The sequence below is a fragment of the Lasioglossum baleicum genome, chromosome 6 (assembly GCF_051020765.1).
Source record: "Lasioglossum baleicum chromosome 6, iyLasBale1, whole genome shotgun sequence".
NCBI lineage: Eukaryota > Metazoa > Arthropoda > Insecta > Hymenoptera > Halictidae > Lasioglossum > Lasioglossum baleicum.
The window spans coordinates 10,962,094-10,989,693 of NC_134934.1; the positions used below are offsets into that span (position 1 = coordinate 10,962,094).

At 43.8% G+C, this 27,600-nt stretch overlaps 2 protein-coding genes across 8 annotated transcripts in view; one reads left to right on the forward strand and one right to left on the reverse strand.

Annotated features, from left to right (window-relative positions):
* Positions 1-3,594, forward strand: part of Dachs (unconventional myosin-IXb-like dachs) — a 115,933-nt gene extending 112,339 nt beyond the window's left edge. For 2 of the 5 annotated variants that reach the window (XM_076425893.1, XM_076425894.1), the window contains one exon: positions 252-3,594. In XM_076425893.1, coding sequence (XP_076282008.1) covers positions 252-409 — 158 coding nt within the window. In that variant the 3' untranslated portion in view covers positions 410-3,594. The remainder of the gene's footprint in view (positions 1-251) is intronic. The other 3 variants (XM_076425895.1, XM_076425897.1, XM_076425896.1) reach the window with 3 other exon arrangements.
* Positions 3,595-15,252: 11,658 nt separating this feature from the next.
* Positions 15,253-27,600, reverse strand: part of Syn1 (Syntrophin-like 1) — a 441,570-nt gene continuing 429,222 nt past the window's right edge. For all 3 annotated transcript variants that reach the window (XM_076425899.1, XM_076425901.1, XM_076425900.1), the window contains 3 exons: positions 26,481-26,695; positions 23,612-23,829; positions 15,253-21,467 (listed from right to left, as the gene is read on the reverse strand). In XM_076425899.1, the coding sequence (XP_076282014.1) occupies positions 21,375-21,467; positions 23,612-23,829; positions 26,481-26,695 (526 nt within the window). In that variant the 3' untranslated portion in view covers positions 15,253-21,374. The remainder of the gene's footprint in view (positions 21,468-23,611; positions 23,830-26,480; positions 26,696-27,600) is intronic.

Consider the following 27,600-nt stretch of genomic DNA (forward strand, 5'->3'; position numbering starts at 1 on the left):
ATGCTGATTGCGAGGATGATCGCTATTTTCTGCTCGAGTTTGATTACAGTTGACTGTCGTGGAACTCTACGTTACTTGTTGGAACGATGAACAGTTTTTAAGCCGCCACTTTCATTTCGATTGTTCTATTCTATTTCAACTTTGATTGTAGTTTAATCATTGCTTGGCTTTGGTAGCGTGGAAAGAAATTTCATACGGACCAATCCAAGCCGCATCATTTCCATTGGACAAGAGAAACAATTTGTTTTCAGAAGAGGGCGAGGGTGAGGTGGTGCTGTTGAAAGGCGAGACGGTTCTGGTGGTTGGCGCGTCCCCAAGACGAGGTCACCTGCTGGTGGAGCACAACAACGCTACCTTACACGTGCCCTATCAGTTCATGGAGCTGAAGCCTTGTAATATCAACGTTTGATCGCGTTATTTATTCCGTGTCTGATGATTACACATGTACTTCTGTCGCTACTCGCGTGATGGGTCGGCGACAGGAAAGAAAGAACGAAGAATCAAGCGTTCATCGCCGCTAATTAGTCCGAATGAAGTCTGACAATGGGAATAACGTCGGGGAGAATCCCGGGAAATAAAGTTCGGCGCTAAAGATACATGTAGAGGGGGATATGGTCGGCGATTAAACGGGAAACAAAAAGCAGAGGTGGGATTAAGGTGGGCTGCACCACAGGACACTGAACTTCGTCCTTTAATTAATTACACCGGCCGTTAAGCGAGTTTAACGCGGAAGTCACTACGCCGGTGCTTATCGCTCGTTTGAGACGCTCGTCTTCCTGCCACCCTCTGCGAGAGTCACGTTCGTCTTCCATGTACATAGATAAGTGCACGCAACTACCTGCGTTTTCGAATTAGTAAGCATGTTAGCCGGTAAACGACAGCCGACGGGCCTGGCCACCGTTCACAGCGTTCGAGACTCCCCCTAGCTTCTAATTCAAAGAAAAATCAACCCATTCGTCGACTGTTTTCAGCATTCACACCACCTGAATCTTTGATTAGTTGCTGTTGAAATTATCGGCAGTATTCATTATTGGATTGGTGTGACAATTAGATGAGTCTAGGATTTGAAAATGCTTCAATTCTTGCACCAAATAATCGGCTATAATGACAAAATCGTATAAAGCTTCCGAAAGTACAGTTTTATTAAAAGGTCTTCCAGTTTTTCATTTTTCTATCGAACAATCATTTCAATTACTGGATTGCGGATTTTATGCATTTATGGCAAACACGAGTAGGTGATGAAAATCGATTTTTATGTGACTCCCATTTCTCGCAATTTATTTAATTTTTATTCTTTTTTTTGTATGAAGTCTATCACTGAATCCATAGTCTGTTTATTGCTAATCTAGTTCTAAAATTTAGAATTCAGAGGTAGAAGCCTCGAACGCTGTGAACTATTAGATCGTTCGGCAAAGTAATATCGTTTTTCGTTATTTTAAATCGCAAAATCCTGGTATATCTGGGCAGCTGACATTTCTTCTCAAGTATTTTTCAAAATACAAATTTCAAAATTACAAAATACATTGATTTTCTCTTGAAAAAACGAAATGACTCTCCGAGCGACCTAATAAGTCCAGAAATCCACAACAATGTATAAATTTCACCGTGGTCCAGGGCCGGCTGTTAACTGTAGAGATCCAGGGACTTCGGCTCTTATCTTATAAAGTCTCGCGCTGTGTATAAAGAATATTTGCCGATGCTCTCCGTGGAGAGACTTTAAAGGGTAACTTTATTGCGTCTAAGAAGAAAGTTGTCAGGAACGAGATTGAGAGATGGGCTCGAACGTCCCCTGGGAAGCGTTTCGAAGATCGTCCTCCTCGCGAGAAAGAGGAGGAGGACAGCTCGGAAGGGTTAAACGATATTTACCAACAGTATTCCTTCGTCTATCTTTGAATTCATAGTGCCAATTTCTAGAATGAAATCTGTCGCTACTGCACGGTTTAATAACCGGACGATCCCTACCTGCCTACTAAAAACTCTGTCAACTTCCAAATAAAGGACACTGTTAATATCTTCCACCCTTCGCTGCAAAAGTTACTTGATGCACCGAAAAGGCAAGTATAGTAACGAATATTATAACTTTTGTGAACTTTTATTGAGAGAATTAAAGTTTCAATGTCTGCAGGGTGCTAAAACATTTGCTTAAAGTGCTGGAGGGTTGTTCTGAGCCTCGTGTAGTCGAATGAAATTTTATCTGAGAACCAGATTCAAGTCTTTACAGTTTAATATTTTCTTATGATACTATAAGCTCAATTTTACAAACGATAATTAAACCATTTGGGAAGTTTTATTAGAAAAATTTAATTTTCTGATTGCAGGGTGCTAAAAAATTTCCTGGGGTGCCAGAGGGTAGATCTAAGCCTCGTGCACTTGCATAAAGGTTTATTTGAACGCTGGCTCTAACCCTTATCGGTTGCTGTAATATAGAAATTAGAATGGATCGATATAATTATTTGTAGATTCATGAATGCGAACCGTGGACGTTAACCTAAATATTCAACCCCTTACACACGAAGTTCTACTTATGATATTATAAATTTAATATATAATCGAAAATTGTGTGAACCACTTTCCAACTTGTATTAGCAAAATTAAATTCTCAACTTTCGCAAAATGTTAAAAAATATTTTCTAAACAATCAGAGATTCGTATTAGAGATCGTTTAGACCGAAACAGGGTAGTTCTGAGTGTAATGCACACTCGGATAAAATACTCTTTAAAATCTAGCTACAACCATATATTCACAAACCTGAACTTCCATTAGAAAAATTACATTTTCAATCGACGAAGGGTTATTAGAAAATTCATTTTACCAAATTTCTCGAAGCGCAAGAAGTCAATCACGAGCATCAAATAAAGTATTTCCCAAATATTTCAACCCCGATCGGTCGCTTCACTTCAAAATCACAATTAAATCTGCTCAATCATTCAAATACGATATAGAACCAGTTCCAACAATATAAATTCAGCAGAATTTAAATACACATAAAACGATCGATCTGTCAGAGTCGCGAGCGTACAGTAATGGCGGCGAACGGTTAGAAGATTAAGGTTTGGTCCCAGATAAGGCAGTCAAAGTGTCGGAAGAAGTGACGGACAGTTTCCGTGAGGCATTATAGATATTGTATTTCAGAGAGATATTATATTTCCGCGAAAAGGGGTCGATCGGTTATTCCACCGTGCGCCAACGTGTATTATATTAGGTATATCGTGAAGCAGCGTCGACAGTAGCCCTAGAGGATAGTCGCCGTAATCGACATTATTCTATCATTCTATCCGCGATAGTCGTAACGCAACAGTTCTAGCAGTGAAACTCGGGGTGAGGTAGACATACGACCGCTTTGTAGATACACACACGGAAAACTCGTTCAGTTCGAAACGATAAGCGTCCGTCTAGAGAGAAAGAGAAAGAGAGAACTTGTGCTCGCCCTAGAAACTCTCGAGAGCAGCGTCTCGAGGACTGTACATACGAGTATGTATGCCGATGTTACGCGGCTTGCGGATACCGGAAGCTGAAGGCGTATAGGTAGCTGTAACCGCGTCGAGAACTTTTCGAATAAAATGTAAGCGTCTTTGGAAATGATTGTCGGCGTTCCCTGCGTTTCTCTGAATAATGATCCATCCGTCCTTCCATCGGCCTCGCCCTTTATTAACGTTCTCTCCGAAATGATTGCCTTTGTTTCTCGCCAACAGGACTCCCTTCAATCAAGAGTGTAGCTCTAAGCTTGAATCTTCAGGACCACTTTGCTCAAGATTATAGCACTCCTCCGGCCGAGTACTCTTGTAATATAAACAGTTAAGTATCTCTCATTTTCTTCCGTCTATCTTAATCCTCGCCGTGTACAGCGTTCCAGTAAAAATGCACTTGTGAATCTGTCGCAACGTGACTTCCTCTCGGAAAAAACGTCGAAAAAATCGGTTTTTATTTTTCTTTAACAACGGCGCACCAAACCAAAAAATCTGAAAAAATTCATGAACAATACTTTTATAAGTTTTATAACAATATACCGCTACTGTAAAAATATCAATGTTGTCACTCTGGAACTTCCATGTGAAATCTGCATTTTTTCGATTATTTTGAGGTTTTCGATTTTTTACAAGCAGGATTTTCACTTTAAACATCTGAAACCAATTGCAAAGTATGTATTCGGGTTCTTGACATGTGTCGGATTTTTCTCAGAATTTCTAAACGTTATTAACTAGGGAAAATAGGCCAAAAACTGATTTTTCGATTTTACCCCATAACTACCCTCCCGATCGAGATACAGGGTTGAAATTCTGCACAGTATGTTTTTTCTTGGTGCCCTATCGAATGGCAGTTATTCACTTTTTAGTTTATAAGTAAAATATGCCGTCAAGATCATCATCGCCAAACAACTTTTTTCTGTACTATAATAGAATTGAAAGGATTGCAAGAAAAGAAAGAAAGAATTTCGGAATATCGATGCGTTACTTGCAGCTTAATAAAATTGTTAAGCAGAAAAATATCTTACTGTTTGATTCAAGTGAATGTTTGATTGAAGTAAAGGTCTAACAAGATATTAATCGAAGAGAGTTGACGTTGTTCGAATGAAAAGAAGGAAACGTCGACGCTAAAGCAGAAAATGTCCATCCTCGAAATCCTATGAAAGTTAGGCGGCAGATCCGCGTTCATGGGACCGGTTGGAGCGATGTTTACAAGAAGTTGGTCGCGAATTCTATTCGCCAGGGTTCCCAAGACGATTTTCGTGTCAAAGGGTGCGAGAGCTCGTCGCCGGCAGCCGATTAACACGCGGCTGGTTGCACGCGCCACGCGCACACGTGGCTCGAGTGCACGTTGCAGGTGCACGCGTCGTTGCACCGGTGCACCGCGCCACGCGAAATTATGTCGCCCGGCAAGTTCATAATAACGCGATTCGTCGTAGCCCCGTCGGCCGATTTCCGTTCGTGTGCCAGCCGTTTTAACGAGCGACGACTCTATGAATCCGGCGATAATTAGCTTTTAATTAAAATTGCGGCCCGATTACGCAACCCGGCCGACTCGTTTCCGCCTCGACGACTGCGTTTCGGTTAATTGTTTAGCGGCCGCCATGCGATACGGCGAATCGATGATAACTCCGCAACGGATTGTTGTACAGGGTGTATAAGAAGTAATGGTCATCCGTTCTAGGGGCGAATCTACTCCTCTGGATCGGTGGACATTTGTAAGAGAAACTTGCCGCAGAATTGTTTACAACTCTCCTGCGGATTTTATGCATTTACGAAAAAAATGGGTACGCGCAATTTAAAACAGTGGAGGCGTTGAAAGGATTCAAGGCCACCAGTCTACCAAATGGTTTCACCTTAATAAGATAATTAAGAGAAGAATGATATTTCTATTTGGCTCCTGTGTCTTGCAATCAATGCAAACATTTTTCATTTTGCACACACAGTGTGCACATCGAATTGAATCTGTTTTCTCATACAACAGTTGAGCTTCTTACGTGTTTATAGAATACAGACGAATTCAATACTATTTAAACTGTTTTGAAAGGGTTAATAAATTCCGAGTCTGCGAGAAATGATTCAAACGGAAGACATTCAATGAATTTGACACTAAAAATGTCGCAGCGGATGTAGCAGTCTTCTTATTCAATTTTTTATCTAAACATTAATCAAACCTAAACAAGAATGAGGAAAATGAGCAATGAATTCTCTTTCTTAGACGATTGTTAGCGTGTAATTCCGTGTTTACATATGATAGTTGTTCATACAACTGGAGTGGATGATTAGTCAATTAAGCTTCATGGCCGTCCATTCTTCGCGAGTGTTTTATCTCCTCGCCATCGTTGTTTTCCCGTTCGTCAGATTTCTATTTCGACGAGCGAGGCTCGTCTCCCGTCCCATTGTCTTTCCTTCGACGAGACGATGTCTGAGCGAGTTAAAGGCCGTGTTTCATCGTGACACTCGCGCACATGAGAGAGCAGAGGACGGTCCTGGCACACGGATGTTCCTCGTTTCCGGGACGTTCGCCGCCGCGGAAGAATGTTCGTCGCGCCGGAAACCGGGAATAAGAATTCCTCGGTGTCAGTCGCACGCCGGAAACGAGTCGTTCGAGCGCGAGGTATGCGTCAATATGCGAGATGTTCCCTTGTTTCGAGATCCCTTGACGTGCCCGGATGTCCCTCGACGGAAGATTCGCTAAACTGGCGGAGGTAAATCCATAGTCTGCCGACACGAACGTCTGTGATCCAGAAATTACGTTCAAACCTGTCCTAGGGTCTTCGGCAATCATCATTCTATGCTACAAATAAATTCAAGTCTGCGGATCGAAGTATTTGTGATTAACAAATTACGTTCGAACCAGTCATTCTGTTTCCAGAATGTTTCAGTTTGAACGCTGGGGCGTTTGTGATTCGAGAAAATGCATTAAAATGCTTGTTAGTCAATTTTGTAATCATGATAATATGCTGAAGGACTTAACGTGTAGCAAAAATGTTAATGACAATATAGAAAATCGTTGACTATTAGTGGCTTCAATTGAATCACAGATACCCACGTACAATTTGCAACGAGTCCCAAGCAAATCGTTATAACGAGAACATATTTGTATTTTTAACCGAATATTAATATTTTCTTTGCGCGTGAGATTTGTGCAGGCGTTCAAGAGGCAAATTGCGGAACAAATAGGAGAATTAGCAGGGTTGCGAGGACGCAATGATAAAAATGGCACAGGGTTGAATTGAAAAAGGCGTTCCAGTGGTTTTCATAAGACACACCAGGGCAAGCCAGTTATTTCGAGCGTTAAAAAATTCATAGGAACGGTTTATGACGGTCGTTTCACACGTTCCCGCGAGATATCGTCGATAATCGCGAAGCGGATTCCGCGAGCTGCGAACCCCGTCTCCGTTACGAAAGTCTGCCGCGGCACGATAAGGAAAATCTCCGCGGCGCTGTCCTGAAAAATGAGTATCGCGCGTCCACCGCGCAGATTTCGCGAGAAGGAGCCCAGATAAATACTCGTTTACGTCGACTTTGTTTCCGCGGTCCCTGGGCACCGGGATTAAAAATCGTCGAACGAAACGGCACACGCTGCCCGGAGAAACGTGTGCCGTCGGGATTTAATGCGAGCTTTTAATTAAACGAGGAAACAAGGGATGTATCCGAGCCACACTGGGCTAGATGTTTCCAGATTTTTAATATAACTAGGTTTGTCTGTTTTATACTTTTCGGAGAGCCTGCAGCTTTCGATTGGAACCGTTTAAAGCAAACACAATTAAGGGGTTACGCCACCCCGAGGCGGCCGGAATGACATCAAAGTTTACGAATTATTTTCTACGAAAGTATCAGTGTGACAATTATTTTATCATTATATATGGTTAGGGCATACATTAAAGGATATATTGCGTGAATTTCATGTAAAAATATTTGAAAATGGCCGAGTTATCCGTTGTCCTGCAATACTCCTCCGTCAGGACGCGCGCAGACGATGTAACGCAAACACACAGCATATTATACAAATTTCTGCTTCGAAAAGTGTTGGACCTGCTAGAAATCACTTCCTGTCACTTTGCACCACTGCGTGAATCGACGAAGGACCGGAAGGGTGCGGAAAATCGTCAGAAATCCAGGCGTGACGCGCTTTGAAGCGAAATTAGAGCGTCAGAGATCAAACGACGGACGTTAAACGGTGCCACCATGGCTGGTAGCGGGACTGCAGCGCGAATAAACTCTCTGATCCGAAGACAATCATCGTCGCAGTTCACCGCAAAGGATCAACGGCGAGCTAGGCGTCATAAATCCTCGGAAGAATCGGCCGCAAATCAGGGTACCGGCATAGACGTGGCTCAGCACAGCGACCGCAAACGTGTCGGTCCAGTCGCCGCGACATGGGCGTCGACGGTGGCCGGTTTGACAGCGAGATTTTTTTCCCCCAACGAGTTCGGTTGTTTGCGGCACGGGACACCCACGGGCGAGAGAGAGAGAGAGAGACGAGGAATTCGATCGAATTTGGAGCTGCGTCACACGGCCCCGTGTACAACGAAATAACCTTCGGCCGCTTCGATTTGCATTTCAATCGGTCGCTCTAACGTTTCGCTCGATCCCCACCCTCTCGGAGAAATTCCGGCCGTGTACGTAGCTCATGATCAATCTTTCACATTTCCTCGCATAAACATTACCTTCTTGATTAGGCTCGAGAACACTCGAAAGCTTCCTTTTTGAAAAATCAGAAAATCACTTTCGGTTCTTTTTTTTTTAATTTTTACGCTTAGAATAGTGAATAACAATTCTGACAAAATTACCCGATACGTGCTTCGAGTGCTATAGCGATTTTGATTTTTTCCGTAGATTACGGGGAAAACAGTAAACGGTACTTCTTAGTTGGATCACAACACTTCCTCAACCCCCGTACAGTCCTGACTTTTCTCCTGCCAACTTCTTTTTGTTTCCAAAAATTAAAAATGTGCTAAAAGGATGCCATTTTGAAAGCGTGGAACGCGTCAAAGAGGCTGTGACGAGGGTGCTACGAGAGGTTCCAAAAAATGCCTTCCAGGAAGCATACGAAGCATGGAAATCGCGGTGGAAAAAATGTGTCGACGTCCAAGGATCCTACTTTGAAGAAATTTAAAGGTTTGTACCCATATGTTTAATAGATTTTTTTTTTTTAAATGTGGTCGCATTACTTTCCGGACAGACCCTGTAGTTTCTATTTGCGAGCCATTGAGGGGCATATCGTAGTTCTAGTTTAATTCAAGAATGTATCCACGCTCTCTACTGCTACTTATCGTGACGCGGGTGTGTTGCTTCGTTGAGCTTCGCAAATAAAATAGTTTCTTTATTATAATACGTTTCCAGGGGTAAAGAAAGGGGCCAGGTGGTTGACTAAAGGCAGCACACCCAGCCCTCGTTCTCCACGGGCGTGTCCACGGAAATCTCTCGACTTTAATTGAAAATCGAGCTCGGTTCATCGAGCTCCTTCCTATCGGCCGATAACCTGGCGAAGTTTACGATTGCCTGAATGTTTACAACGTGCCGCTCGCGATAACATTATCCCTTTCGTTTCATAGTTGTGTTTACCCCGCTCTATTTACTCCCCTTTCCGCCCCTGAACCGTTCTCTGGGAATGTTTCAAAGATTATAAAAGCGGATCCGACACATACGCGTATAATTCACGTTTGTTATCCCGCATCACGGAAACTCGTAACGATACGTTCAGTCTATACATAGAATTTCGCCGGCAAAACCACCCCCGATTAGCGACGCGGTTTGAGCCACTGGAACAGTGAATTAGTAAAGGAGGTTGCGAGAGCTGGCGATACCGAAATTTGACACTGGAATTTTGTGTAATTAATGACGGATCAGTTTTAGCGGTTCCAGTTTCGTGAAAGTTGAAATGCGCGTTTTATCGTCGACTATTTTCCGGGATTTAACGGTGCTCGTAGAAAAGTATAGTTACGCTTTCGTAACATTTTTATCGGCGCGGCGCGTTTTATTGATATTTTTAATTGATACGCCAACGAGTCCGTCATGGTTGTTACTCTTTCATCGAATTCGTTATTGGACTGCATGTTTGCGCGCGAATACGAACTTTTCGGAGCAGATTCATAGAGAAAGGAGTGGACAAAATCGTCTCCCTTTCTTTTTCAGAGATTCATCGTACATTAATACGGAATATAAGATCATAAGAATGATCGAAGGGGGAGTAGTTCACGATTAATCACAGCCGAGTGTAACTCGCGGAAATGAAACTCGCTTAAGATTCGGTGAAATCGTGATTGATCCGAGTGTATGGTATAATTGGTAATTAATTTCGAAACGAGAATTAATCGGTAATTGGAACGACCGAAATTTTCGGAGTAACGAAGACTCGATGAGGCAGACGGCCTTACGCAGATCTACTTCAAACATTTGAAACTCGACGGGGGAGCAGGGGGTATAAAATTGGAAGAATTGCGAATCTATGGAGCGCGGGGTATTCATTCCTGATTTGATCGATTCATCCCGGGGAAAAAGGTGGAAAATTAACGGGCGGCTAACCTGTCCAATTAGACCGGTGGATGGGGTCCGAAAACGAGGAGAGAGGAAGAAGGCTTTTCAGAGGAGGTGATCGATCGACGCGATGGTAGCTTAAAGCTCGATTGCCGCACAATACGACGGGCCGCGCCGCGCCGTCGCGATAATTCCGCGCTTTTTGCCGGTCAGTTGCACGAAGCCCGGCAAGAAACCTTCTCTATCGGAATGCAAATTCGACCGGTTATCTCGGCCGGGTCGCACGTAATTTTGATTTCACGAAATTCCTCTTTATCGAAGCTGATCTATTGCCTCGGGCCGCGCGCGAGCACACCCGTGGCGCTTTAACCTCGAAATCGACGTTGATTCGCGAGGCTAATCGGTAGACTGCGGATCTTTATGGGAAATGTGTGTGTGAAAATATTCCGCATCGATTGTGCAGGATTTCATCCCTTAACGACTTTGTTACGTCGAGGATTTTTCTAATCTGTTTTGATTATAAAAGTGTGGTACAAATACCAGGAACGTAAATGTTCAAATGCAATTTGCTTGAGCAATTAAAGTACTAAGGCCTTTGCACTTCTCTGGTCGTCTAGTTTCCAGCCTACACTGGATTCTAGCTTCTCTTGTTTAAACTCTTTACGTTCTAGTTTAAGTTAGTTCTAAGTGGTGACGGTTCCTTTGACTTCATTTAAAATAAACTGGACAATAACTTGTGCTTTATACACTTAACCAACAGTGCTAGTGACGTTAATTTTCATATCCTTCCACGACCCTTCTATTCCTTTACACTGTTACTGTTTTATATTTCACCCAACTAATTCCTTCGCGAGCTCTTGGTCCCGAAATTATGAAAGTCATTAGTTAATCTCTAAAGATACGGGGATACCGCATGCGAGGTTCCGTGTCAGAATCGAATAAATTAATAGCAACGAAAGCGAAATTTTAATCGAGGCCGCATGAAAGACCCGCGCAAGAATATTGTCCCGTGACTCGTTAAACGAACTGGTAATTGCCATGCAACATGTTGCGCTCTCGTAGCTTGCAGCGCACGGCTGCAGGGAGAAACGGAGTGACGAACCGTGTTGCTTAAGATTACGCTACACCAGAGCCCCCGATGATCTCGATTATATCGTTATGTTCACGGATCATTTAATTCGAGCCGACAATTCGCGATGACACAATCGCGAAACCCGATAATCCCTCTTATTGAAATTACATTAACATGAAATTACAAATTCTCACCTGCGCCGCGCCGCGCCGCGCCGGGTTTCGCATTAACTGTCGCGTAAATTGCTCGAAATCGCGCGTCGCGATAAATTAGGCCACGGCTAATTAATTTCAGCCCCCCGAATTAGTATTAAACGTCAAGCAGTCTTCAATCTCCCGCTGCGGAATTCCATATCTCCTGTCACGCGCGAGCTTCGATCGTTTCGATTTTGATCGATCGGATGATCGTGAAAGAGTGTATCGACGATCGCGCGTCATCTGCGTGATATGTCATTGGGAATTTTCTCGATTGTATTAACACACGACGGTATTATTCGTATCATTTTAATCGGATACGAGCGATCAAACTGTTCCGCCATTTTTCCGTCTCGTTGATAAGCACTAAAATGGTTTCCTCGTTTTTTGATTTCTTTATAAAACGTAGAAATGATTCTCGTATTATTTCAACAAGCACGGAAATTGGTTCTCTACTACACGTATTTTTATTTTTTTTCGTAAGCATTAAATATGTTCTCCTACCTTTCCATTTCCTCAAATTGGTCCATTGGTTTTTTACCTTTTTAGCGACAAAAAAGTTACTTCTCCTTTTTTCTCTCCTTAGCGTGCACAAAGAATGCTTCATTGTTTTCCTACCTCTTTAATAATAAAAAAAAATTATGCTTTCATTTTCCTATCTCTTTGATGAGCATAAAAATGATTCTCTCATTATTTTACCTTTTTAGCGAGCGTAGAAATTGTTCCTTAATTTATTCGCATGTTCTAATGCACGAAACATTGTTCTCTTATTTCCTTGCTCGTTTCAACGGACCGAGTAAACTGCTCTCCTTTTTCCTACCCTTTGTGACGCGGACATCGAAATTATCGTCTTATTTTTCTACTATTTTTTGACAGACGTGAAAACTGTTTTATAATTTTTCTACTCGTTTGAATGAACAGAGAAAATGATTCTCTGACCCAAGAGATTTATCGCTCGCCGGGTGGCCAAAGAGATAGGCCGCGAAAGCGCGAGTGATTCGAACCCGAAAATCTCCGGAGCCCACTTAACTCGACCGCGAAAATGACCCGCTAATTTCAACGAGCCGGCTACTCAATTTTATTTGAAATTCGTGGCCGCGCGCAATGCTCTCCAAATTGCTACCGAAAATATTCCACACAGACCGTGACGGTGTGCTGCTCGTTACAAGTACAGTATAGATATACAGAAACTCGGTGAACAGAGGCGTGCACGATCGAGAGTAAAATAACGAACACAGGTGAACGAGTTTAATGACGGATAATGGAGTTCCCGGAGGAACAATGCACCGCGTTGACCCTGTTCCTCTGCCGATGCACATGCACGTGCGCGCCGACTGCATCCGCAAACAAAAATTCCGAGTGTGCTTCTGGCTTTCGGCTCGTTTCGTCGCATGAAGGACAATATGCGTCGCCTGAAATCCGCGCACCCGTGAAAACCCATTATCGCCCTCCGTACACATCCTTCAATTCAATATCCAGCTGCAACTTTGTTACCTACTCGCGAAATTCAGAACACACGTTTCAATTGAAAGTTCTCCCGGAGAAAATCGATACTCTCGGCGTGTTGCCACAATTTTTTAAAACGTTCAATTAACCCTTTGCACTCGGTGCCACTTCAACTCGAAAATTAAACAGTTCTTCCGATTTTGTGTGAATATAAATACCTCATACAACGCTTACATGTTTAGTAATTGTTTAGATACGAATATACTTAATAATGTAAACGATATTTTGACTCTGAGTGCCAAGGGTTAAAAGTCTATCAGCTAAATAAGGAGCAACCCTCAGAAAATCAGCGTGAGGGCTGTGCTAGAAATTCGGATACCGTTCCGCAGTGGAGGTATGCGCGAACTAGGTTCATCGGCGTCTCATGAAAGATACACACACGCCGGTCGACTAATTTCCCACCCCCGACGGGGCTAATGCAGCGGGTGTCCAACTCAAATAACCGTCCATCGAATATTCATCGACGGTATCGGGTGGACCGGCGGAAAGTTGCCCGTCCGTGTGTTGACCCGGCAATCGATAAATTCGCGATCGCTCGGCTAGAAATACGTCTGCGAATTCAAAAGGAATCTGCGAACGTGGGCGGTGGGCGGTGAAATCGAAGGAAAGGGGATGGGATCCGAACAGAAAACTTCGGAGACTTTGTCATTTTTATCGGCAGACCCGATATCCACGTCTGGTGATTGGCTCGCGAAACTTTTCTGATCTGTCTTCCGTCTGCCTTCGGAATTCTTCCACCCCCCACCCTGTTCACCTTCTTTCACCCCCTTTTTTTCTCGTTGCATCTAAATCAAGCGATCTGTTTCGGGACACCCGTTAGAACGATCGCTTTCTTCGTTTCTTCGGAACGGCGCGGCGCACAGTGGACAATTTGGACGAAACCCGCTTCAAAATCAAAGAACTTAAGATAGAAATGAGGTAGAGCGGTGAAATTTTTTTAAAATTAAAGCTGAAACTTTGCAGAATATGGGAGAAATAGAGAGATTATGGTACGAACGTTTTTAACCTTGAGAAAATTCGTTAAACTTGCACAATTTCAAGGAAATTGTGGTTTTCCAATACTACGCGCGGAAAATTTTTTTTTTATTTATAATGAAGTATTTGAACGTTTACTTAACGTATATCACTTGACGTATCGCTGAGATTGTCGCTGGCACTCCTTGTAGGCTATGTGTGACTGTAATGTAATTTAAATTAGCTATCTATTTTCTATAATTATATTTTCATTTACACAGGAAGTAAGGTAAGTATTTAATCTTTTTAACTTACTTCTCATCAACGAATTCTGGTGATAAAACTAAGAATAAGGTACCACCTAGTGTTACTTCATTTTTAAATATAAAATTCATGTTTCCGCTTCGTATATAAATCAGAAGTATTAATACAAACCTTATTCCCAGACCCAACGCAAGTGAAAAGTATTTATAGCTTGCTCACGTGCGACGGGATTTTTGGATCTTCGATTAGAAAAACCTCGGAAGAAAATAAAACATTGATTTTGTGAATATTAGAAATCAACTCTAGACGAGTACTCGCCATTTTCCAGTGTAATCCTATCGGTGGAGAATATTTCTTGTTTATTTCAGATTTGTTTGCAACTTCCGAAGCATTTTTCAGAGAAAAATTTTTCTAGTCAAACCGGTGAACATTTTTACTGTTTTCTCTGTTTTCAAAAACTTTAGGGAAAAAAGAAGGATGAAAAGCTTGGTACACACGTGCGGATTGCTAGAATTTCGATCTCTGCAGCCTTCGTTTCAGTATCGAAGCAATTTAGTCCGACTAAAAACAAAATAGAAAAAAGTTTGTTGAATTTTCATTGACGTTTTCATTCAATTTCCTTTAATTTCGCTTTATTCTGCTTCCTTCTAATTCAATCCTTTACTTGGACGGTGCAGAACTAGTTTCACATTCCATAGGTTTTTGTGGAATATCTGTGTGGAATAACAAGACCTAAACCTGTATGCACGAGTTTTTTTCCGGTCAAATTATTAATCGTCGAATTAAAATTGTTCTGCCAACTTCGTATTGTAATTTAATGTTACGTATAACGTCCACGTTTTACACATTCAAACTTGCACCTCGTTTTGGCTGCATAAATCAGCCAAAAAATCGTACATCAAATTTTAGGGGTCATTAGGGAACCTTCAATGTTCCAATCTGCGGTAGATTTATTTACGAAAAAATTGTTTAATGTTTCTACAGACGTTTGAAGTTGCAGAATTTTTTCTTAGGGAAAACGTGCCGTCAGTTTTTTATCTGCTACGTATATCGTGCAAATTATCCTCGGTGAAAAATCATCATCGGATGGGAAAAAATTTAAGCTTTAAAATGAGTCCAGATTTAATGATGTACTATTTCTTTTTACAAAATGATCACAGATTGAATTTCAACAATTTCTCGAGACGTGCTTAAAAAATCGCAAGAAAATTCTTTCTTTGTCTACAAACCTGATTTGGAAAACTTCCCGCTTCCGAAAAATCTGCAAACCGAAAGAGATGGAAGGAAGGGGACGCAGTAACGAGTCGAAAAACATTTTCTAACCGCTCTGATTTATTTGGTAACTCATAGATATACACGTTAACGTCTCTTAAACCTAGAGAAAATGGAAACGTAAGAGGACTGCGTGTCCCGTAAACCCGGGCAAAAAACGGGCGCGTTCGCCGAGCCGCGAACGTCCTAAATCATTAGAAAAATACACAGCTTACGCGCAAATCCTTTCAACTGAATCGTCGATGTTCCGAACTTATCTCGCGCTTAATGACGTTGCTCTTCGTTTCCCTAGGCATGTGTCTGTGTCTGTGTGTCTGTGTGTATCCGTATGTTTGTATAATTTGTCCATGTGTATCTCTTTATCTGTATATATTTATATATGTGATGATGCATGTACATATCCGGCGTATATCTGTGTATATGTGTGTCAGAGTATGTGTGCGTTAAATGCGCGTGACGCTCGGCACCGCGTTCCTTTCGCGGCCGCTCTCTGTCGATTAAATCGTGCGGAAGCGTTAAATTAATTCGTCCCGACGTGTTCGCTCATTTACAGGTTTTTCTACTTTGCGATTTCAGCGCCGAAAACGCCGTGCCACGCCGGCCCGAAAGCTTTGCCCCGAATCGAGCTTCCACTCTCGGTTAGCTTTGGATGGACATCTCTCTCTCTCTCTCTCTCTCTCTCACACTCTCCCTCCCCTCCTTTTTTGTTTCATGCTTGCCTCCTCTATCTCTGTTTCTCTTTCATTCTCACACTCTCGCACACACCACCGCTCGCTGTTGGTTTAATTTTCGATTAACGCGTCAACCTACCTCTGCCAATTTCCCTCGACCCACCTTCATTCATTATTTCCTTTGGCGAAACTTCGACTCGCGAGCGAAACCGATACTCGATCCGCGGTTCATCGTTCTCGCGATACTTCCAAAGATTTTCGCATTGCTATCAACTTTTCGGCCAGTCAGTATATTTCGCATTCTCGACAGGAAGAAGTGTTCAAAAATTATTAGGACAAGTATTACACCCTTTTGAACCCATTTGAACTGACTTGAGAACCTAAAGAAATCGCCAGCGATTTAATTAATTCAATGACAATTTCTTTCTTCCAGTGATTTGTAACAGTTTCGAAAATTCTTCTGTTCCAAGATTTCGATCTTAATTCTCTAACTACATGCACGTATTTCAAAACTCTGAATAATCGTTCATTTTAGAAACATTAGAAACAACCTCCGATAGAGAAGCAGGATATTACCGATTGGCCAGCGCAATCGATAATCCACAGCCGATACCGACAACTTCGTTAAATATTTCCAGTACTTCTAGTTTCCCCGACGGCCTCGGAAATCTCGATTCGACTCGGAGAAGGAAGTTCGTCGTTTTAATTCGGCCTCACGGATCGGTGAATCGGATCTCCGAAAAAATCCTGTAGAAATCAACTCGAAGGAGTCTCGTTGAGCCTTGAAGGATCCTCGAGAGGGCTCGCGCGAGCACATCGATGGCATCGAGGAGAGTCGATTCGCCGTTGTCGAACAATAGGAACAATCCTGAGGTTGTTCGCAGAATTTCTGGGAGCGGAACGATCTATGTACAGAAATACAGGGTGTCCTGTGGTGGTGGTGGTGGTGGTTCGGTCAGAAAGTGGATGATTCTGCCCCAGGGATCGAAATAAATGATTAACCATCGTTCTGAAAAAGTCCTGTTCGATTTACATTTTATTTAAGAAATTAACGCGCGTGGGAGAACTATTCAAAAAACCATCGAACTGTTTCGATCCCTGAAAAATGTAGAAGAAAATTCGTTGTCGAACCAGTGCTTCGCTGTCGAGAAAATTCCGCATGAGAATTCATCGGGCTATCGTGTTCTGTGTAGTATTTACAAGAAGTAGATCAATTGATTTCTATCGAATAGCACGCTTGCTCGAGGAATTATCAAATTTCATTTTCTCGCAAACGAGTTCTCGGACAACGAGATTTCGTTTCACGTTCTCTCGACTGATTTGTGCGTCCAGATAATTTTTCTATCTGGAAAAACACCCTGTTAAATTCGACGAAATCGAGGCTCGTTGATGCGCCCGCGCACCCCCGCGAAAGGAATGGGGCCGAGAGGCGACCGATGAACACAATGAACATGGTACACGTGGCTTCGTTGATATGTTCTACTTAATGTCGAAATCTTATTATTGTACGGCCGCTCTGGTAACACTCAACAATTCGCCGAGGGGTTCTCGGGGAATCCAGAGGACGATTCCCCTCCGCCCCCTCTCCTCTCGTCGGATTTATACAGATGATGAAAGGAAATTCCCACTCTTACACGGACAATCATCGCTTTGATATAACTTTTTCGTGGCTCCGGGCTGCGGCGAGTAGCCGCGTAATGCGAATAAATCATCGGCTCGACTCGACTTGTCCCCCTTCTCCCTTGCTCTCGTTTCTCCCCCTCTTTCTTCTCTTTCTCTATTTGCTAAGCTAACTCGCGGCGAGATTGGATTCTCGATTTCCTTTTCGCGAGCTTTACGTATGACAGGCGGTCGGTTCGCCTAAGGGGAAGATGGAGGGGATATGGAGCAACAGAGATTTGTAGGGGAGGTTTGGCGGTTTGCTGTTGGAGAGGGTTGCTCTTTCTTGGGTTCTCCTTTTTTTCGTGAGTCAGGAAGATGTTCTTTTACGTGTGAGAGAGGTGGTTTTCTTCTCTCCGCGAAAGAGCGACTAGATTCTCCACTAGAAAAAGCCAATTTATGTTTCCTTATGAATCAATCAGCTTCTCTAAAACCTTTTACGCTCGTTACCCTCATGAAAGAGCAACTCCATTTTTCTCCACGAAAGAGCCACAGATTTTCAGATGTTATTTCTTAAATAGCTCTTCCGTGGAGATCACTGCGACCGTCTGTACATTAACATTTCGTTCACCCGAATTGCAATACTGTCTCGTCTCACGTGAAAACTTGCGAATCATTATTCAGCGATGTTGCCCATCTCTGGAATTGTTAGTGTGATTACAGTGAAGCTGTAGGAAGATTGTGTTATATGTACAAGTATGTCACGAGTGAAATGGCTCTGCTGTAGGAAGAGTATTACACATTCACTATAAATTTCGACAGAATCGTAGAATGAAGTAATAACATTGTGATGGGACATTGTTCGACAATTAATGGAAGAATGATCGTGAATAAAATGCGTTCGTACTAAATCTGCTATTCTAATGTTCAAGTGAGATTCATAAATTAAACGGACTAACACACAACACGACTACGTTGATAATGAATTCTTAATTCATTCTTAATCCTTAAAAAATCCAATCCGAAAATCAATTTACAAACGGAAAATCGATGTCTGTCACAACCAAATAAAACTAAACGAACCAATTGAAGACATTAAATATCTTTTACACTATACACACAGCATATTTACCACGGTTCAGTCGAGACCCAGCTACGCTCTGTACCCATCCACCACTTCACAATCCAAAATAAAACGATTTTCCCTATAAATTTTGATCAGACACAGGAAGTTCCTTCTTAAAACGGAGCAACGCTAAAACGAACTGGATTAAGGGACTCGGGACAAAGTCCCGAGCATAATGGAAGTTAGGCACGGAAGCTGATCGTCCAGAATCATGCTCTCGCCGCGAGTTATCGCAAGGGAAAACGGTAGTCGAGCCGTATAGCCAGCTACCAGTATACACATCGACGTTTCTTGGCATCTTACACTTACTCGCGTTAAGAATACGAATCGTATAAAACAACTATGAACGTCCGCCCGTCGCTCTTCCTCTTTAGGGGAGGGGGTGCAGAGAAATCCGTCAGGAGGTTTCGACCCCCTTTCCAGCATCTTGGAACCGCTCCGCGGATGGACGAGCCCGGAGAACGTCTCGATACGAAAACTCCAACGATCATTATCGGTCCGATCGAGTTCGGTCCGGGGAACTTTTCCTCGCGTGCGATTCAGCCTGATCCCCCCGACCCCACCGAGGACCCGTTAAAACTCGAGGATCCTGGAGAGCTCGCGACGACGTAATCACTTCGCCGGGGATCATCGATAGCGATCGGATCGGAAATAATTCACGACATTCTGATCGCCCCGACGACGGCGTAAACACCAACGAGAAACGCGTGATCCTGGACCTGGAGTTTCGCCAGGAGACCCCACCGATCGGAAACTTCTTCGCAGGCCTCGCGGAACAACCCCCATCCCCCTTGCGAGACACCAGACTCCATGGTGTAGCCAACCCGGGGCTCATCTTTCCTATTTATGGGTGGCTCGGAGCTGACTTATCTCGTTTCTTCGAATAGGGAGCGGGGTTGGCGGTGGATGAGAGGTGAGTTTTATTTCAGAGGGTGTGGAACTACCCCATACACCCTTCGTGCTTCACCATGAACGCAGGAGCTGACTGAACCCCCTCTTTCATCTGTACAATTAACTCTACGCTGGATTATATTTTTTCATCGTCTAGGAAACCAGATTGTTGATTGAACGAGGGGCAAGTTAATTTGAAGCTAACGTATATTTCTCTGTTGCAGGATAGATAAGGGGCTTGCTGATACAGCTGAGGGTGTGTCGAATGTCTTAGAGAGTGCTCAACGACGGCCATCCCCTGCTTTCCCTTTCTATTCAGCTTCAATCTGGTTTATTTCATTTCTTCGCCTAGGAAAGGGGTTTTATAGGACGCGCTGAACAACCCCTGTTCTCCGCATCATCCCCCAAAATTCCTTGATGGCTAACCGAATCCCCTCTTCTCGCTTTATGTTCAGCTCGAAGCTTATTCCTGTTCTTCGTACAAGAAAGGGAGTTGTTGACTGACAGAGGGGTTGTGTAGGTGTCCCGAGAGGGTGCCAAATAATCTCCAACTATTTTATCATCCCCCATAATTTCATTATTCCCTTTATAATCGGCTCGAAGCTTATTTCTATTCTTCACCTAGGAAACGGGGTAGTTGATGGGCAGAGGGACATAGGTACAGATGCCAGCGAGGGGTGTTAAACAATCCCCAATAACCTCATTATCCCCCCGAATTCCACGATAGCCAACTTAACCACCCTTCATAATCAGCTCCAAGCTTATTCCTCTTTTTCGCTGTGGGAAGGGGTAGTAGACGGGCATAGGGGTGAGCGTAGCGTCACAAGGGGTGTCGATCAACCCTCATCCACCTCCCCATTCCGAAAAATTTCTCCGAACCTACCCTACCTTCTTCTTTCACGATCAACGCACAGCTCGTTCCTCTTTTTCTTCAAGAAAAGGAGGGGTTGCCGACGAACATAGGGGTAGTTTAGGTCTCGCAAGGGTTGCGGAGCGGTCTGAAAGAGCGAACGGGCAGCGCACGCTTGGACAGTAACTGATTAGCTTCGTCTAGCCGCCCTCCGACCGATCATCACCGGGTCAATCTTCTTCAGCCCCGGCTTCTCGGTCTCCCCCCACCCCCTGTTACTCATACTTAGCGTTAGGTAGTATAGTTTTAATTGGTTACTTAGGCGCGTTGATTAGTGTACGACTCCTGCCCCCTCTGTGTCTAGAACAGAGGAGAGCTAGCCGGGTTCTGCTTCAGCTCTCGATAATCGCGCGCGCGAAACTGGATGGCTTCGAGTCGACGACATGATCGCGTCGACGTTGATCGTCGCCCGGGGTATACTTTCTTTCGATGAGAATCGATTTTAATATTTGTTTGTTTTGAACGATTAGCTTCACGACTCATTTTCATTCTCGCGACGCGATCGGTAAGAGTCTCTATGTCTCCCTGTCGGCTCTCTGGTCGCGCTAACACCGTCCCAATCGCCCCACTTCACCAACAGCCTCGAAGAAGGTCTTTAAGGACCTGCAGAAGGTCCTGCGGAGGTCTAAAGGACCAATGGAAAAGCGTCGATCTGCCGGGGAACTTGTCGCTTCCGGCTAAAATTCGACGAGCTCTTCCTGGTCCGGTAGAGTGCCTGTTTTATACGTCTCTCTCTCTCTCACTCTCCCTATTTTAATCTGTTTCCCTTTTGCTAAGACTGTTTCCTGTACGCCCACTGTTCCGCTTCTTCGTCCGCTGCTTTGCCTGCTGATTCTGCTGATTTCTCTGCTTCTGCTTCTTCCTTTGCTCTACCGATCTCTGTGCCTCAGTGGAGGAAGACACTGGTCACGGACCTGGTGGTGTGGGGCGGCAGGTCGGGGGCCTCCGTCGGGGCCCCCTCGTACCCCTATGCACTCAGACCGAGGCGGTGGATCTTCGCAGATAGGAAGTTGTGCAGCACGAACACGATCGGCTTCGGACAGCTCTCGAGGTCCAGCTCCTGCAATTATTTAGCAAGCTGTTAGACAACTCGATCCATTCATCGTCCGATAAAATGAAACAAAAGTGGAATGAGATAGGCGGTGAATCTCTTCACCTCGTTTCTCGCGAAGAACATCTAAAGAAAATTATTTGTTGCTACCTATGTCTCCCAATCTTAATACAGTAATTCTTCACTCGAAGTCCAACAACCGTGTTGTGAACGGACGTCAGAGGTGTAGTAGAGGCTATTTTTTATGACATCAATCGCCGAGACATCAATCGACGAGCCGAACATAGAGAAGGACAGAATGAAATAGCAGTGGAGTGAGTAGGCACTGGATTTCGATTGCCCAGGACTTCGATTGAAGAATTACTGTACACTCATCCTCAAAAATTCTGTTCGAAAAGACGAAAGCGTATTTCTGAAGCTAAGCAAACTCGCGCCTCGTTACCTCGTTCGTTAGTTCCATGTAACCAACACGAGATTTCGTTGAAATATGTTGCTAACAAGTCTGGTTGCGAATTTATTTAGTTTCGTAAATATAGTGGAGGAAATTCCTATAAGAATACTAGTGTTTTCGCAGTGAAATCTCGTGTTGACGTCGAACTGGAAGCGGCAATTCTATGATCAGAATAAAGAATACCGTGAGTGGTATTCTTACAGAAATTTCGTATTTGCGAAGCTAATCAAAACCAAGCAACGTATTCCCGTACCGGGGCCGCCCCTCGCGCTTATTGTTTTCGCAGGGCGCGGTATCGAGCCCAGTTCCATTTCGCAGTCCGTCGCCGTGTTTAATAAAAATTCCAAGGAATCCCGTGCGCCGAGGATTCCCCATTTGCAGGTTCGTTTCAGGCTGCTCGAGAGCCGGAATAATTTTTCCATCGAGACGTCTGTCGCGGGTGCGGATTTCTCCGTCGATGATTCCCCTCGAACGGTGTTCCCTCCCCACCCTCCATCGTTCGTCCGTGAATGGACATTGAACGGAACCGGACGACAGTGTTCGAAGGGGTTGGAAAAAAAAATGGCGGAGAGAGGAACGGTGAAAAGAGTGGGGAAGGAAGATGTAAAATACGTATTTTCCCCGGGTAGTATCGCGGCGTGGCGCGGCGGTCCTTTGACAGTGACGGGCACAATGGGATTACCCGGTGCACAGCCGTCGTTTTCACGATAATAATCTCGATGCTTCGAGTCGATTGTAATAAAATTCTGAATGCCCTCCGCCCGATAAAAGGGGCGGCGTCTTTTCTCTTCTCGGCTACGGCCGTGCCTTCGATCGGGATTCTAATTTATCGAGCAATTATCACGCGCGTCACTTTCAGCGACGGATTTTTCGCCAAGGGAAATTGCTAGCGCCGAACCGTGTGTCCACCGGATAGTTACTTTGAAACAGTTTTTCTTTTACGGAAGTGGGTACAGTTGTCTGTAAATATTGATACTGTTCAGACGCACCGGTAATTTGTCAGCGGAAGTTGTTCTTATTTGGCAATTGTCACGTCTAACGTTATTATTCGCACGTTCACTGACGAGCAATCGCTTTCAAAAAATCCAACAACATCAAATAAGTCGATAGAATGAAAACTGTCGAATTCAAGATTATCGCTAAACTGCGGATTTTTATGAAAAGTAATCTTCGCCTGCAGATTCGTTCGCAGATACAGGAGCTGCGTTTACGTTTATTTGTTTTATTAATCAGTTTCGACAGTATCTTCCAATTCTTCAAATGTTTTCACACATTGATTACTAGATAGCGGATTTTATGCATTTATAACAAAAATGATGTTATATTATTTCCAACACATTGAGCATATTAAGGGAGAAAATCAATTTCTATGTCACTCCAGTTGCTCGCAAATCGGGTAGAAAATTTTTATTTTGCATAAAGATCCGCTGTCTACTGTCTGATTACTGTGTGAACTCTTTCGGATGGTGCAATTCTCAAAGAAGTTCGGTTTAAGCGACTGTATCATGAAGAAAATGAATTTGTAAAGTTAAAATTGTTTTATTGAATTGTTTTATTCTGTTCGTGAATTCTACTTTTCGTCCGCAATCTCAGATATACTTGTACGTTACTCGAAAAATGTGCATCGCAACAATTGTCGATAAATTACTTGCTGCAGTGTCGATGCACGTTAAAGAGAAGACGATTGTTGATCGGTACTTACAATTTCGCCATCGTCGCCGCCGAAATCGAGCCACAAGAGACGCGCCCCGTCGTCGGCGGACATTTTCAATTTGTCGAAAGATCTTCTCCATAATGGGGTCGGGGGTGAACCTGGACTCACCCCGTTACCACCCACGCCTCTGGTCCCCGCTGCATACAACGCGAAACCGTCCTCGTGGTTCACTACCAGCTGGCAGGCTTTCCCTTGCCACGTGCAGCCTAGAAATCCACATTAGAAGTTACACAGAATTTGTTAACTATTGTCCTTCGCTAGATCTTCTATCTGGAGGGAATAGGCCAGATCATTTTTTGTTGAACAAGTCTATAATAGTCTTCATTGTCTTGCCTGCCTCTCTGTCCGACTTCGAAAGGTTAATATTACTGAATCTTCTAAAATTGAATCTTACCACGTACAAAATGCATTAAATTTTTATCACACACACAAAATTCTACGAAACAACCTTCTTCAATTGAAATTCCTCCTGACAGCGAAATGAACGAGAACGAATGTAAAATTGAAAAACGTAGAGTTTCTAATTAATTTGCAAAATTGCTGCGTTTCATCACTGATCGAACCTGTGCGCCGAGATCATCACAATTTCAGTAAAATTGAAAAATCTGACAAGGTTTTCCGGAGCGTACGTAAATTAGACTGCGGATTTTATGCATTTATGACAAAAATGGGTGGATGTAAATGAGAACAGAAAAGCATTAAGACGATTTAACAATCTCCATATGTAATGATCAAGTTATTAAAATCGTTAAAGATATGCAGAAATGTTTATGTCGTTCCTCCATCCTGCAAGTGACCAAGAAAATTTCGATTTAGCATCAAGATCCGCAGTCTAATGATCGTTCTCATTGTTTTAATGTTTTCTAGTCCGATCTCCAACGCTGCTAACAATTCGAAAATCTAATCACACCGCAGACAAACAAAACGCAGAAACTTTCCGTAAAAACAATCCGGCTCTATTTAAATTCCTCTCCGTAGCAAATTGAACGGGGCAAACGAATCCGAAATTGAAAAAATCTCGCGCCATCTCGAAAGCCGCAGATTTCCATTAGTTTCATTACTCCGTTAGCGGGTCAGGGAGAACTGTGCCAAATAAAGCGTCAAATTAATCGCGTCCCGAAATCCCGGGCATCGATCAAACTGTCCCTGCTCCCTCTGGACAACCGGGGGTTGGTTGCAGCAAGAGCTATGGGGGGGGGGAGGCAAGGAGAGGGTCAAACAAATATTTTCCTATTTTGTTTTGGAGCGTAATCGTTCGTTGACTCGCGTACGCGCTCGAACGTGAAATAAAGCGCGAGAGGAAAAACGAGACGGGGCTCGCATAGATCTTCTGTTTGCAGGAATGTGGGAGCCAGGAGCGTACACATTCGCCCCCCGTTGTTCTTTCGCGGCTGTTGCGCACGCTCGCCTCGATGAATTTTAATTTCTTTTCACTGAAATCGAGATTGATGCTGGCCTCGGGGCCAACTGCCGCCTTCTCTGTTCGTCGATCGCATCGATCATCGACCTGGATCTCCCGTGAATCCCACTTTTCTTTTCTTTTTTTCAATGAAAATATTGCGACGCGTCGGAAACAATGAACACGATCGTGAACGAATCTCATTCAAGTTATATCCACGCCATTTTCAGAAACAATTTTTCAAATAGTTAAAAATAGGATTATACAGTGGCCGAAATTTCTATAAAGTCACTGTGTTTTGTGCCGGCGCGAAATCAATACGGGCCGGTTTATGTACTTCTTTAAGGCCTGGTTTACGTTGTATTTTTGTCCAGAAGAATTTAAAAGTTGTTACACACGCGTCTTGTTGTTACTGGGAGCTCCAATTCAGCTCGAAATTGTGCTGCATTTTTCCTTTCCTTAGCTGCAGACCTCATTCTTATTGAATGTTGTCTCTTTGACTGTTTTTTATTACTACCTTTAAGATGATTTTTTTCCGTAATTTTTACGTAAATTGATATAATTATTAATCACAGTATATGACCGATTAGTTTTCTTAGCAATTGCGCGATTAGAGCAGCCCATATCTTTATAAGCATCGATTGATGCTTTTTCTTCACTTTTTAGTACTTTTCCTCTCGGCATTCTCATACACGTGAATCAAATTATAACAAACTTGTGTTCTGCACCGCACAGAAAAAAATCAAAACAAACGTAAATAGTAAACATAGCGGTGTCTAGAGTACGCAGTCCCTCTATCCGAGTGTCTACAAGACACAAGACCAGATACGATAAATCAAACAAACAAGTCTCTAGCTCATCAGGAAGTTAGTTCAAAATCAATTGCAAAATTTGCCACCGAACAGACAAACAAACAAACAAACAAACACGAAAGTGTTTGGTGAAGAACGTGGTAAAATGGTGATATTTTTAAAATATCTATGAAACAGAAGATGAGTTTATAGAAATTTCGGCCACTGTAGAAAAAAAAAGGTTGAACATTTTTCATCCCCTAAGGTGAAGCTTAACCGAACGCAGTTCTTTCGGCGACAGTACAGCGGAATCTCCAATGATCCATTAATGCACAAAACGTAGTTTCACGGTTTGGTGAAAAAAGTCGCGGGAATGAATTTCAGTGAATTTCCGAGTGACAATGAATTGGATTTCCGCGCAGTTAGATCCGGTCGAATAGAAACGGCAAAACAACTGTCACGGAACAGCGAACGGGCGTGTATATTTGTCATGCGTTTTTACGTTACTGCCGCCTCGCCCCCATCCCCATTCCCGTCCCCGTTCTTCCCCTCCCCCGTCTGTTCCATCAGGTTGATTGCCATTCTTTATTCCGGTAGAAATGTCGATTCGTTGGGCGATCGCCGAAGGGACTGGTGGCAGAAACGAGGGTCAAATGAGTGTACTCACGAACGGTGTACTCGCGTAACGAGTGGGCGGCCGCGTGACAGCCCTGAACGATCGCCCTTGCCCACGCAGCCAGGTCCCTTCGCGTCTCGGCACGCAGATGATGCGTGATCACTCCGTCGATCGTGCCCACACGCACCGCGAACGTCGCCGCGTGCTGCGTCGCGCCGCTACTGCTACTTCCTGCCTCGTTTTGCCGTGGTGGCGACGAGACCAGTCTGAAAACAGACGAAAAAAACAACAACACTGTTAGTCAGAAACCCATCGTATCTTATCGCTAGACACAGGATATTTATGCAAAGGAAACACTTTCTACCTGCATTGTAACACAGTGGAGTGGAATAATGGAAAAATAAACAAGTTTTGCAATTAAATTACACACCGATGTACAATCTGACTGGGTGTCGGGTTGCCGACGCCTTCTTCAGCCTGGCGGAAAATTATTCGAAGACTTTCCACGAATAATTGTACAAGTAAACCCACTTTATACGAAATTTTTATTTAAATAAAACGGTTTGCCCATCTCTGTTCTCAAAGGGCCAGCTAAAATGTCTCCCAGTGGGAATTTTCGTGCTTCGGAACGCTGAAATAAAAGCTAGAAGACCGCGCTTTAAGAATCACCGAAGAATATATCAAATCGACGCGTCACTCCGAAGGTAAATTACCTCGTCAACGATCGTAAAAATCGCTCGCGGCTTTATTGCGCGCTGGAACGAAGCCGGCCGTGAGCGGCTCGAAAGGGGTGTCGGAACACACAGAGGGGTTGCAACGAGGCTGGACTTTTTCACTCCTCTGCTTCCCCCGCCCCAACGCGAAATCCAGCCCCGGCTGCAATCTGCCCACTGACGAATGGTCCTGACGTACGTGCGGGGCTCACGCACGAGATTTATAGATTTTTTCGGGGAGACACTGAAAAAATGCCGGCCGACGACGCCGCCACCGCCGCGACGCAAAGGCGAAAAAACAAACTGGACGACGCCGGACTATCATAATGGCGGGTAGGGCGACGGGAAAAATGCCGAGCTCCATCGGCACTGACGGCGGAACCACCGGTTCTCTTGATGATCCGCGGGATCACGGGATTTTCGCGGGAAATTGCGAGCCAGAGGACCGATAGAGGCTT